Source organism: Amblyomma americanum, chromosome 1 (assembly GCF_052857255.1).
Source record: "Amblyomma americanum isolate KBUSLIRL-KWMA chromosome 1, ASM5285725v1, whole genome shotgun sequence".
NCBI classification, from domain to species: domain Eukaryota; kingdom Metazoa; phylum Arthropoda; class Arachnida; order Ixodida; family Ixodidae; genus Amblyomma; species Amblyomma americanum.
Window position 1 is genome coordinate 256040315 of NC_135497.1, and position 14305 is coordinate 256054619.

Sequence of the window (14305 nt, forward strand, 5' to 3'; positions counted from 1 at the left end):
AAATTCACGCCAGACGAAGGCCTTCTTTGCCCTGGGCATCTCAACTTATCAGCAGCAACGAACACCGGCACAATTTACAATACTGATCGAAAGGGATAGCACTCGGACGCAGCTGCATGAAGGTTGCAGAAACGTGGAAAAAACGTGCAAAGCGTCTCAGGATTGTCTTGGCTAAGAGGAGCTGTACAATAGTTGCCAGACAATTTTTTATATGTAGCTGATTTTAGACAAGTTTCGAAATCAGGTGGTGGACTTTTTGGTTGAAAAAATTGACGTTAATCCTGAAAGGGGGCGTGGCCGCTCACTACTTGGTTTCGGAAAAAGCGTTTTTCAGCCGTAAATATGGCTTTCTGAGGAAAGTGCGATCATGGAACATGTGTAGAAAGAATTGAACTTCTAAAATTCCAAAAGAAAAAAAAAACGATTTTTTTCTAATTTTACCTTACCCTGTGCCCTTAAGGCTGCGAACTGGGCGAGTTGGTACTGATTCATATTTGAACAGCGCAATAAAACAACGGGACACAACGAAGAATGGACACCACAAGCGCTGACTTGCTACTAGATTTTTATTCACAGCAAAGGTCTCTTAAATACTAGGAACAGCTAACACAAACGAGAGGGAAAACTAAAGAAAACAAAAGTAAAAAAACACAAAAGCTTATCGTCATGCCCACAACAGTGACAATCGGCAAGAGCGCAAAGCTACAAATCTTGGCCGGATAAGTACATCATCTCTTTATCAGTTTATCAGTTATCTCTTTATCGCTAATACAACTATCAGTTTCCAAGCGGATGTGAAAAGCCTCTAATATTTCATGTGTTAGGCTGTCATTATGTTTACCTAAGATGACGGTGTTAGAAAACAGAGGGGTGCATGTACCTTCTCTCCAGTGACTGGCAAGGTTACAAGATGACCCATTATCTCGGGACCTCTGGTGCTCACTTAGACGAGCGTTAACACAACATCCAGTCTGGCCAATAAAAGTCACCCCGCAATTGCACAGTATCCTGTACATAACACCGACATTACAGGGCACGAAAGGGCTCTTATGGTTGGTCTGACAGCCTCCACTCTTTTTCTTAGCGGTTGTTGCTTTTGCCTTTGCTTCCAACCACCTGCACACACCTCTAAGTTTCCTTGGCGCTGAAAAAACCATGTCAACATCATATCTAGCCGCCACATTCTTTAAACCATGCCCTACACCATGTGAGTAAGGCACCACCACAAACTTTTTTTTCTTGTTTTGGTTCAGCCCCTCCCTTGATCCATCTTAAAAGTTTATCGCATTCCGTGGAGATCACATGAGAGGGGTAACCGCTAGATTTTAATCGGCCAACTTGATGCAAAATGCTTTCGTTGATTCTTTCAAGACATGACTTGTTCATGGCAGATTTCAGGCTAGAAAAAACAATGCCATTTTTTACCAATTTTGTATGGCCTGATTGATAATTTAGGAAAGACTTGGTAGAGCGAGGGGAGTATTCCCAACACACGTGATGTGCTTCTAAGAACAGTCTTAAATCCACACATTGAAGAACCTCTCCTTTAGGAAGTTCAGTCGTGAAAGTTAGGCCCAGAGCGCATTCTTTGAAAACCTTCAGTACATATACCACCCTGCGTGTAATGTTCCCCTTCTTAACAAAAACAATATAATCATCGACATGCCGAAAGATTCTCAGAACTAACCCGTCTCATCTACTGTCTATGGATCTGTCTACCCTTGCAAGGAACATATAGGCTAGTACTACTTTAGATCCTATGCACACACCATCATTCTGCACAAACGATTTTCCTTGCCATTCAATGACAGTTGAACGGAGGTTAACAAGACAGAATCTCTAAGAAGCTCTCAAGGGACGCACCACATCTCGCAATAAATTTAGTTTCATTGTTGTGATCAACAATGCACATTTCAACACTTTTCATGAGCTCACCATGCGGTAGAGAATAATAAAGGGAGAATAATTGAATGGAAAGGAAAATCGTTTGTGCAGAATGACTGTGTGTGCATAGGATCTAAAGTAGTACTAGCCAATATGTTCCTTGCCAGGGTAGACAGATCCATAGACAGTAGATGTGACGGGTTAGTTCTGAGAATCTTTCGGCATGTCGATGATTATATTGTTTTTTTTCATGACTGAACTTCCTAAAGGAGAGGTTCAACGTCTGGATTTAAGACTGTTGTTGGAAGCGCGTTATGTGTGTTGCGAATACTCCCCTTGCTCTACCAAGTCTTAACCAAATTACCAATCAGGCCATACAAAATTGGTAAAAAATGGCATTGTTTTTTCTAGCCTGAAATCTGCCATGAACAAGTCATGTCTTGAAAGAATCAACGAATGCATTTTGCGTCAAGTTGGCTGATTAAAATCTAGCGGTTACCCCTCTCATGTGATCTCCACGGAATGCGATAAACTTTTAAGATGGATCAAGGGAGGGGCTGAACCAAAACAAGAAAAAAAAGTTTGTGGTGGTGCCTTACTCACATGGTGTAGGGCATGGTTTAAAGAATGTGGCGGCTAGATATGATGTTGACATGGTTTTTTCAGCGCCAAGGAAACTTGGAGGTGTGTGCAGGTGGTTGGAAGCGAAGGCAAAAGCAACAACCGCTAAGAAAGAGTGGAGGCTGTCAGACCAACCGTAAGAGCCCTTTCGTGCCCTGTAATGTCGGTGTTATGTACAGGATACTGTGCAATTGAGGGGTGACTTTTATTGGCCAGACTGGACGTTGTGTTAACGCTCGTCTAAGTGAGCACCAGAGGTCCCGAGATAATGGGTCATCTTGTAACCTTGCCAGTCACTGGAGAGAAGGTACATGCACCCCTCTGTTTTCTAACACCGTCATCTTAGGTAAACATAATGACAGCCTAACACGTGAAATATTAGAGGCTTTTCACATCCGCTTGGAAACTGATAGTTGTATTAGTGGCCCTTCTGTCGCACTAACTGATAAAGAGATGATGTACTTATCCGGCCAAGATTTGTAGCTTAGCGCTCTTGCCGATTGTCACTGTTGTGGGCATGATGATTAGCTTTTGTGTTTTTTTACTTTTGTTTTCTTTAGTTTTCCCTCTCATTTGTGTTAGCTGTTCCTAGTATTTAAGAGACCTTTGCTGTGAATAAAAATCTAGTAGCAAGTCAGCGCTTGTGGTGTCCATTCTTCGTTGTGTCCCGTTGTTTTATTGCGCTGTTCAAATATGAATTTTATCACTGTTCAGTGTAGCATTCGCAAATAGTGCATTTGCAGATTGCTGCACTTCAGCTCTATCTTCAGCTCACATCTATGATTGTTCTGGATAGATGGCAGCTGCTTATACTGAAGAACCCTGCTGTTATGTTCCTGGGTGCTCAGTTTTCTTGGCTGCTACGTTTTCATGAGCTATTCGCTGTTGCATCGCTGCTATGTCCGCTTTCCTGCATGCTGTCACAAATATCACTTTACAATGGTGGTATTTACCCGCGCCAGCATTTTAACAGCCTACATTTAGCGCGTGGGGCACAGCGACTGCATACCAGCCGAAGCAGACTTCATCGGCGCTTGACCGCCACCACCACTGTGTTTGGCGTCTTCTGGCGTGTTGCACCCACGTTGACGTCAAGCACAAACATGACGTGGAGTGCAGATCCAATGCCGCTGCGGCACAAATGACCGAAGGTGTGAAAACTAAACTATGCTGCGCAGGGAGTGCTATAAGAGATGTAGTTATGTGTGTTGGCACCGAGGCATGTTTGTCATCTGTGTTTTTCTTGTCGTCTGCAGCTTAAAAATGAGATTTCTTGATCGCAATAGATGGGCCTGTATGCGATTACAGAGCCTGCTTAAAGAAGCTGTCGCAAAACAGTGCAAAAATGCACACGCATGCCCATACTTTGCCCGCTCTATGTGCCTGCTCTCTTCGCTGCTGCCACCCTTCCACAAATAGCTGCTCAGGCAAACGGGGAACCATCGCAGTGCATTTAGGACATTCTATGCATGCAATTGCGAGAGCCACAATACCTTTCAAAATCCAGAGAAGCATGTTACCTGTACAATAAGTAAAAAGAAAAATGGCAGACACAATGTACATTTTTTTCACGCCAGTTTCACTGTTGCTAAATTTCCTGGCTGGTAAGTTTTTTTTTTTGTTTGCAGTCCCATGAAAAATTAACAGTGGGGTTCTTCTGTATATTGTGTGAGCTGCTAGAGACCCATCCACAACAGGGGAGCGACCCCTGTTAGCATCTGCAGATTGGTGCCATTTTGAACTACAGACGTCATTTTGGTGTCGTGGTATAAAAGCAGTTGAAAGGGGGATAGGTTCTGGGATGTGTATTTAGAGTTTACAGAGGGTCATATGATTTTTCATACTTGGCTCTCAATACAGTACTTTGATCTTGCAGGAGGACGTAAGTCAACTGTGCATGTGTCTTTTTTTTTTTTTTTTTGTAGCCTAACTGTTTCTAATAAATGCTTACCTGCACTGGCTGTACAAATAGGCAGTTACTGTACCTTTGCAAATGTCTGCCTAGTGATCCTACTTTAACAACTACAGTAACAAGTACATTGCATGTCTGTTATGGACCATAGAAGTGCAGTTGCTTAATCGTACATATGACAATCAAAATAAAACATGCTTATTCTGGACATGGTTACTTCTCGAGAAGCGTGCTGAAAGTTGGGTTTAAATGCTTGAAACCTGATTGACTTGAATAATGAAAACAAAAATTTTGAGATAAGCAGAGTTCTTAAATAAGCTTGGTACAATTTTCATTGTACTAATTTTGTGTCCTAAAAATTTGAGCTTTCTGTCTAGTTTTATTTACCTATGTAAACTTTACTATACAATCCAAACATCCAATTTGAATGCATATAATGCCATGCAGCAACATGTCAGTGCAAGATATAGATAGGGCCAACAAAGAAGAGTACGTGATTGCGTTGACAACTTGCATTGCTGCTGTGAAATCTCCAAGTGTAAAGCTGAGAGCAAACGTAGTTTGTACTATTGCCTGTTTTCAATGCTTTCGTGCAAAGTACAGAGTAGTACAGAGCAGCGACGTGGTGCACTAGAACAGGCTTGCTTGTGTGTTCACAGCATGGTTTGCGGGCGGGAACTGCAGGCTACACAAAGTGATGGCGGAAGCACTTTCTTCGATTTTTTGCCGGCTTTTATTGCAAACAGTTTCGATAAACAATGACAAGCACACAGTGCCTTTGGGAGTTTATTTTGCAACGTGAATAAGTTCGTACTTATGTTTTGAAATATGTGTAGAGTCCTTCGTTTTTGGGTGAAACCCAATTTTACCAGATTATTGCATCCGATTTCTTCTGGAAATGCCCCTTCTGGAGTACAGTCAAGGGCAAGTAAATGAGGGGCTCATTAAGATATATAGGGGCTCATTAATGCACACACACGCACGCACACACAACCTGCCGCGGTGGCTCAGTAGTTACGGCGCTCGTCGGCTGCTGACCCGAAAGACGCAGGTTTGATCCCGGCCGCGGCGGCGGAATTTCTATGAAGGCGAAATTCTAGAGGCCCGTGTACTGTGCGATGTCAGTGCACGTTAAAAGAACCCCAGGTGGTCGAAATTTCCGGAGCCCTTCACTACGGCGTCCTTCATAGCCTGAGCCGCTTTGGGACGTTAAACCCCCCTAAATCAAACACACACACACGCACATACACACACGCGTGTGCACGCACACCACCCACACACTCTCTCTCTCTCTCTCTGGTTGAGGAAGGCAATGACCCTTTTAAGGCTTTTTCAGTTTTTATTTTTTATTACTACCAAGCAAAGGGGGGGGGGGGGGGGAGAAGTTGGAACTGCAAGCTCTGCTATAAAAAAAACATGAACAGAACTCGGTACAAGTCTAATGTGCAGCACACCCCACTTCTACCGCCATTTCATATCCTCACGCGACTGCTTTCTTAGTGGCACAGCAGTCATATTACCTTACTTGAAAGGCCACGGAAAGTACAGTGTATTATGTACGCAGCTGAAAATTGCAAGAATGGAAGCTAAGAACATGTGGAACGTTTTGTATATTTTATTTTTTTTTTGTAATCAATTTCTGGCTCTGCAACGTTTTGTATATTTAAATTTTTTTGTAATCAGTTTCTGGCTGAGTGCAGAGGTTATTTCTGTTTTGCTTGTATTTTTAAAAACTTTGCACACACAACTCTACTGTTTTTTCTTTCAAAAGTCCAACTAATAATAACACTATAACGCATTGAAATGTGCAATGCATTTGGTGATTTTCATTTAAAAAATCTTTCAATAACTCCAAATTCAGCGATTTTTGCATGGTAAAGTAGTATAAATTGTAGTAGCATGTTCAAAAAGTAACTTTTAGAAGCGAGAGAACAAAACACAGGTACCGACCAGGCATTTATTCGGCATAATGTATAAAGCGCTATCCACACTAACGATGTCCTGCTCCAGGGCTCTTGCTCGTTTAAAATAGCCTCTGTGATGTTTAATGTCTGTTTTTGCAGGGCACAAGGCAGGGAGGTCTTGCATGCGCACACTGTGCTGTGTAGGAGGAGATCGACAGTTTACACGATGAAATAATTAGAAGAAACTCTTATTTTGGTGACCTGTTCTTTTTACTCCGCCACTTGTCATTTCCATGTTTGTGCAATATTAAGCCAAAAGTGAGGAATTTTGTGTCTTGCACAGAACTAACGCTTATGGTAAATTGTTTTTTGGTACAAAAAGAAAGGACCTGAAAAAATCTGAATACGGAAATGTGTGCAGAATGACCAGATTTGTACCTGAATTTGAACAAAAATATCGCCGGATTTTTACCCTGTCAAATTCTGAAAAATATTAAACCTTAAAACGAAGGGTGCTAAATATGTGTAGTCAGGATTAACCCATATATGCGTAGTGTCTTACATTTTGCGCAGTAACTCTAAATTGTGTAAAAGCGTGTGCCTGCTACCGTAGGTTCAAGAGGGTTTTAACTTTTCCCGTGCAAGGGTTGAGTAGTGTGCGTTCAGTTTTGTGCGTTATGTATGTTCATAAATATATGCCAGTCTTCTCAGAGCACAATTTTTGAGATTAGACCACATCGACTACATTGTAATTCTGCAAGAAAAACAAATCATTTTTGCGCATTGTTATAATGAAACCGCCGCGCGTGATGAGGACTAATTTTAAAGTCCATGTCAACTATTTTGAGCTTTATCATGCATAACTGGTAGCAAGCTTGCCTAGTATCCTACATTGTAGGGTGGCTCAAAAGTCAGTGTTGAGAAAAATGTTTCCACGAATAAAAGGATGATTCTGAATTGTGAAGTGAAATAAATAAATTTTTTCAAAATTCATAATTTTTGGCATCTATGGGTTAACTGTGTCCTGTTGGTGAAACACAAAGTTTAAGCTGTTTATGCCTAGCGATGTGTTTGAAATGCGTTTTTTTTTTTTATGAAGTGAGTTTTGGCGGCATCTCAAGTGCAGGTCGAAATCTGCAGTGCCCCTGGTTTTTCCTGCCCTACCACTTGTCACTTTAGAGCACTGAAAAAAGCTTGTTTTATTTTCCTGCAGCCTTTTAAGTGCTTTTACTTATTGCTTAGTTAAGGTAGAGTACAGCACTTTCTTAGGGCGAAATTTTGGAATGCTCCTTGGCTTGCATGGTTTCCCTGCAGGAGGACCAGGGTTTAATCCCGGCCGCTGCAGCCGCGTTTCAATGAATGCGAAATGTAAAAGGCGCCTGTGTGCTGTGTGATGTAAGCGCACGTTAAATAACCCCAGGCGGACTAAATTAATCCGGAGCGCACCACTGTGGTGTCCCTCGTGTCGCTTCAGGATGTTAAACACTACAGTTAACAATTTACTACTTCAGGTTAGGAGCCCTCCTTGCTCCTTTCACCCGAGGAGCCGTTAAGGGGAGGCTTCTAGTTTTAGAGGTGTACTTGGCCATTCAGGGTAAGAAGTTTAGAGCAACAAGTGGGTAGACTCATCAGGTGTCGAGAATAATGTGCCTAGTAATGGAAATATATTTGTTTAAACGCAAAGAAACGCCGCTGTTGCCCCAGGAAACGGACTCTTTACCTTGTGTCGCTGGCACTCTCCGCCGTCCCGACTTCAGAGTCCTGACGGTCGAGAGCTGTTGGTGCCGGAATCACGCGGGCAATGTACCGCGTGGAGGCGATGGGAGCGCACTGCTGGTGCCATTTCATTTTTGCTATTCCCTATCATTTTTCGCTGCTTTTAAGCATGAGCTGTTGTAGTGCCACGTGGTATGGTGTTCCAAAAGCGAAAGCAACGGAGATGCGCTGGCGGCGCTGGAGCACGACACATGGACTCCACTGTGGTCGTTCGTTGCGATCGTTGATGTCCCTCTCACGTCAGTTTGTGCATTATCGTTGTGAAACTTTTCTCCCAAATTTCGTAACTCAGCACAAGCTAACAGATGGTTGGCTTAGTGAGGTCATTATATCAAGGTTGACCGCCGCTGCGCATCCATTACATGGAGGTCTCAAATACACGCGCTTCAGTGGGGGCGGTGTTGGGGATTAAAAAACTTCTTTACATCGAGGAATTCCCTATATGGAGGTTTGTTACATCCAGGTCTAATTGGACAGCCAGCTGCTTGCCACCAACATCAACAGCTGCCAAAATTCCCATCCATATAAAAAATTTTCTAGCACCAAATGGCAGTAAAGTGTTGCCATGAACGAACCCCAGGAATTCGTTTCACTAAATAAAAGTGGTTGCATGTATACACACAGATGATTTACGAATAAGCACTGAAATGCTTGCCATGGAGTTCCACTTCACAGCTTAGGTTTACAATTCTGATGGTACGAATAGTTACTCGCCTCCTCTTTTCAAGAACGAACTGTCAGCATTTCATTAAGACTAGGTGATATCTTCTCTGCTTCTCCTACGTACACATGGGCTTCGCCATATTGCTGCACTACAGCTACACTTCCACTTGACTTGTAGTGCAAGCCAGCCAAGAACTCGTACTGCACTAGGTTGGCACTTGTGCAAAATGGAGACGGAAGTAAAGCGAGTGCGTGCTGCACTGCTGAAACAAATGCGAGAGCGCTGCACTCCTTGAAATGATGCAGCAAGTGCAGCCAAATCAGAGACCTTAAGCTTTTTGTGATGCAGCACTGCAGGCCAGTAGGCTCTCTCTTATCACATTTTGTACCTTTCGTGCACTGCAAGCTACACCTCAGAGTTGTCATAGCTGTCAGTCTCACTACTGCACATGCACAGAGCCAAGGGTTGTGCAAGGAAGCATGTGTTCAGGGCAAAGATTGAGGTGAGGAAGCACAAAGGTAGCGTTGTGCCTACCTTGAGGGAAACTCGTAAGGAGGACTCGCTAAGGGCTGCTTGGTAAAGTTGCTTAATAATTGACCAAAGGAAGGTGAGCCTTTCTTAAGCATCCTTACTGAGCCAAGGAAAATTCTATAATTTAGCCCTTAAATTACCTGTAAGGAAGACTACAGTGACTTATGAGCAGCAGAAAATTGGTCATTTGGTATTCTGCTTTGTATTTTGTGTCAATGTCAAGGTCTTGTGTGTCGTTTGGTGTGTGAAACATCCAGTGTTTTTTTTTTTTTCTGTGATTGAGTGCTTATTGCCAACTCTTGTGTTTGGTTTGTCTGGTTCTTTGCAGCAAATCGTGCAAGATGTAGTCTCTGGAATGGGAGAAATTGGCCGAAATGCTACCGTCATGTCCAGAACGTCGGTAAGAGGGTAGTCTTCTCTTCCGAGGTGTCTTCCATAGACCCATATTGCTTTAGTCATTTTTGTGTGATGTAGCATATGCTGCAGCACTTTGTACCAAGACAGTTTATTGGAACATAAAGCATATTGGTCAGCCTGATGGCTGTCTGCTGAATGTATTCCAGGGTTCGTTCAGCCCCTTGGGGACCTTGAATACTCAGGTTTTCTGTGAAATTCTTTCAAAAGCGTCTGAACCACCTTGAAATTCAGTAACATATCTTGAATGGCGTCTCTGTGTTGCACAATATTTGGTGTACCTCAGAAGAGAACTCGTGAGCGCAGCCACATTTCCAGTTTGGCTGAACTGGTCCTATGTAATCAGAAGATTACATAGGTAATCAGAAGATTACATAGGACTGTGCCTATGATATCACGTCCTTGAAATGTGAACTTTTCTTGCTAAGTGCATACAGATAGATCTGTGGTGGATGGTATGACTGTTGTTGTTGTATGTATCGAAAGAGTTATTTAGAGGTAGTGATGCGGTGAGGGATGTCTTCACTCATTGACTGTTTGGTGCACAAGTACAGTCAAACCTCATTATAGTGAACAAGTAAAAAATTGTAAAATAGTTTGATATAGTTGAAATTCATGATCCATCAAAAATGCATGTAAGAGTGGCACGAGTTCGTCATTCAAGAGACAATTTCCCCAGCACACGACTAAGGTTGCACTCACTCATTGAAGACCGGGCGTTCCGATGAGCGCTGGAAGATGCTGCGCTGTCTTGTGTAACAGTCTGGATCGTGTGGAGTGCTAGTGGTTACTAAATGCTGTCGACTGCACCAGTAAAGATCAGGTTCTTTCTCTTCACGTCACCACTTCGAGGTGCGCGTTGATTTGGCGTTGGATGTGAATTCGACAGCCACATGATGGGTGGACGATACACAGAGGAACAGAGCAACTGGGTCTTTATAAAACTTCAAAAACAGTACAGAAGTAGATACACACAGTAGTCACAGAAGCTTCGCAGTCGGCTACCAAAGGTGACAAAACCTAATGCTCGGCTACCGAAGCCGACACAATAAGTAACACTGGAGCCCGCACTGGTGCTCGTTGCCTGCACATCACGGCTTCCTAAAAGCCGAGGCCTTTCTACTTCCTTTGACGAACTCTGATCAAGAATTGCATAGCACTACACAACACACTCTTACATAAACAGGCGCAAAATTTCTAGAAGGTGGGTGGCGGCTCTGAGGAAGGGAGTAGGTGCCATAATGCACGCTAGGCTGCGTCTCCCTACCGCCATCTTCGCAATGGTGCTCGAACTGTCTGTCTGCGCACACCACTTCGCCAAGGTCGCTGGGAGAGGAGGACCTGGGCCGTGCGCTGGGATGCACCTTCAAGAGCGTTCAAGAAAACTCTCTTCCTTCGTTTTCTTCGGCGTGTGCGCAGCAAACGCCCAGCATTAGCTATAGCGGCCTTACAAGCAATCCTTCCTCGCAGAGAGTAGGGGGAGGCCTTTTCTGAAGTTTTAGTGTCGCTTTGAAGGTGCTTGCATCCGCAGATGCTGTATATGTGGAGCACCGTGTGATATTCGTGTATGACCGCTAAATAATTTATAATTGAATTTCTTCACTCATACTGTTGGTTTCATGACCGAACAACGACTGTGACAACAAGTTGATGTTTTGGCCACGTGATCCACTAGAAAAAGTGTAATATAATTGCTGACAGGTCATTCCAGGTCTTGAAAGAGGCTGGATTAAATGTTGCAGGGAATTAAAAATACATGTCAGCGATTATATTAGTTTTTCTAAGGCATCATGTGACCAAAACATCAACTTGACGTCACAGTCGTCGTTCAGTCGATGAAAGCAACAGTATGAGAGAAGAAATTCAATTATAAATTATTTAGCGGTTGTGGGCAAATACCACCCGGTAATTCATATATTCTAATGTCTAACGCATTGTTTGACAGAAGAAAACGCTCAATAAAATTAGGTGTCTATAGTCCTTTAAAGACTAACTAGAGTGGCAGAAGAACCGACAACTGAGCTAGTTGGTGCATCTTTAAGCCGTGGTAAAAACAGCGCAGCGACGACAGACACAGAGAAGACAGAAGAAGACGGACAAGCGCTGCCCGTCAGCGCTTGTCCGTCTTCTTCTGTCTTCTCTGTGTCTGTCGTCGCTGCGCTGTTTTTACCACGGCTTAACTAGAGTGGCTTCTCCACATTGCAGCATAGTTGTGCAGAAAATGGTACGCCAAAACAAGAGCTTTTGCCGTTTTCACCAACTCCAGGATAGCAGACATGAACGCAGAATGGTTACTTCAAGGCTAAAACGGTCCATGCCACGGTCACCGGGGCAATATCGACAGGTGCGCTAGGTATGGATGAATGCAAACTGCCTGGCTCTTAAACCCTCCACGAGTGCAAGATAAAGGTGCAAACCATGGCATCAGCACTTTCATTTCTCTAGTGCGGCATCTGAGCAGGCAGTGCTTGTATGTTTGACTGCGGTCCTGTGCCAAAGTGGAGAAAAAATCAAATGCAGTTGCTCTGTTGCTTATGTACAGTCTGTATGTACAGTCTTATGTATAGTCTTAGTTTGCGGGATGTGGTTTGTCGGGAAAAAAAAATTATTTCTGTGTGGTCTTGCAAAAGCAGGTCAGTGCAAAGCATTGAAGTACAAGGGGACATGCTTGCTCCATCTGGAAAACTACTAGGTTAATGACTAGTTAGGCAACTCAGAAGTAGTTTTTTTTCCTTGACTCCACATTCCACAAACTTTTGTCTATGACAGTACATTTAGCTATTTTAAAAGCTGCAGCATGTAATGAATTATTGTTTAATGCACTACAAAATTTTTCTTTCATGCAAGAAAATGAAGCCTAAAGGAGGTTCACTTTTTTTTGTTGCTTTTAATGTATGTTGAGATCGAGCAAGGTTTTGATAGCTGATGCTGCATTGTTAGTGGCTGCCACTTTTTGTGAACTTTACAGGAGGATGGTTCCTCTGTGGATGTGCACATCAACCTAGGCCAGGTTCCCATGCAGACCGAGGCCCAATTGCGTCTCAGCCAAGCACAAACGATGCTCCAGAAGGCGGCTCGTGTGATTGTTCAACTTGAGGTAAAGATATTTTCAAACTTCTGCAAAATATGTACAGGTATACTGCATATAATATGGCAGAGGTGGCGTGGGGAATGTTGTGTGTGACTTGAGGTCAAGTGTATGAAGAGTCAATGAGGGACCTCAAACCTAGTGCTAGTTGGTGGTAGTGGTGGCAGTAGCCATGAAATGACCTGATGTTTTGTGCACCTGCTTGGTGACAGCATTGTTCATTACTGTTCATTACCATAGCCACATGATATCACTGCTAACTTTTCTCATGTTAAAATGTCTTACTGATATCTGTTTCATTTGGTGTAGCAATTTTTCCCTGATGGAATGCAAATATTTGAAAATTAAGATGTGGTATGAATTTCATTAATTTTGATGGAATGCTGTATTCTTCTTCACATATGGGCATACTGTGGAGAATAAAGAGAACCAGAGCCTTTTGTCTTTCACCTTTCTATCGAAGAACCCAACTTTTCAGTGACTTTGGGGCTGTGGAAGCAAAGCAAGGGGCACACATGGGAAAAGAGAATATGGAAAGAAGGCAGGTAAAGAGTTGTGAGGTTTAGAGAAGGGAGAAAAAGGTGAAACGGACATAGCACTGAGTGGTGTGAAGCATGAAACAGTGCTGACAAAAATGGAGGCGTGGTGACATGTGATGGCAGGTGCCACCACTGCACAGGAGGCTGCATGTGCAATGCATGGGAGGTGCTTGTTACGCCCGATTGTGTTGCATTTGTTTGTTAACCACTGTCCTTCAGATGGTACTGACTCTGTGGAAGATGACGTGTTAACATGCAGCCCTCGCCAATGAGTTTGAGATTGTGGTAGTCACAATGATATATTACATTGTTTTCATAAAAGCTCAAACCCCCCCCTCATTATATTTGTGGTCGTGTTACGTTCATGCAGATATGGTACCTATGATTTCGTTTGATGATGTCGCCGTCTTAACCTTGTCAGCTGCTGCACCTGAAATGAATAGCTTGGTTCGTCATTACCCTGTACTTCCAGCAGTATTACAGATGTCTCGGTAAAAGCCCTGGCTGTAGTCTGGGCAAGGTGTCCTAATCTGTGTCCTCATGCGTGTTGTGTGCACATGTTAGTGCTGCCATGGAGTCAGCTCCGTGGTACACACTCATGGAGTGTGTACCACGGGCAGGTGTCCTCGGGCAGGAGCCTTTGCTTAGTTGGGGTGAATTCAAGTCGCAGTTCCGGAGCACTTTCAAAGCACCTTTTCCTGATTTTTTTGGAGCAAGACTATTCCAGTGGTAGATCGGGATCACGAGTTTCTTGTTCCAATGGCTGATTGATTGATTGATTGGTGGCAGATTGGCTGAGCCAGGGTTGCTTCATGGAGCAGTTTGCACTGTTCTGCCAAAATTGGCAGATTTGACCAGAAGTCTGCGTGACACATTTTCTTCAGTGGCATGCTTCCTTCCAGCACCTCATTTTGTCCTGTTCTGTAGCGGGCACCGCACGCAGGAGTGCACGAGGAACATTCATCACCATCA

At 43.4% G+C, this 14305-nt stretch overlaps 1 protein-coding gene across 6 annotated transcripts in view; it reads left to right on the forward strand.

Moving 5' to 3' along the window:
- The window catches only part of LOC144114967 (large proline-rich protein BAG6), a 136044-nt gene that overhangs the window by 20051 nt on the left and 101688 nt on the right, over positions 1 to 14305 (forward strand). For all 6 annotated transcript variants that reach the window (XM_077649041.1, XM_077649043.1, XM_077649039.1 and 3 more), the window contains exons 6-7: positions 9621 to 9692; positions 12675 to 12803. In XM_077649041.1, the coding sequence (XP_077505167.1) occupies positions 9621 to 9692; positions 12675 to 12803 (201 nt within the window). The remainder of the gene's footprint in view (positions 1 to 9620; positions 9693 to 12674; positions 12804 to 14305) is intronic.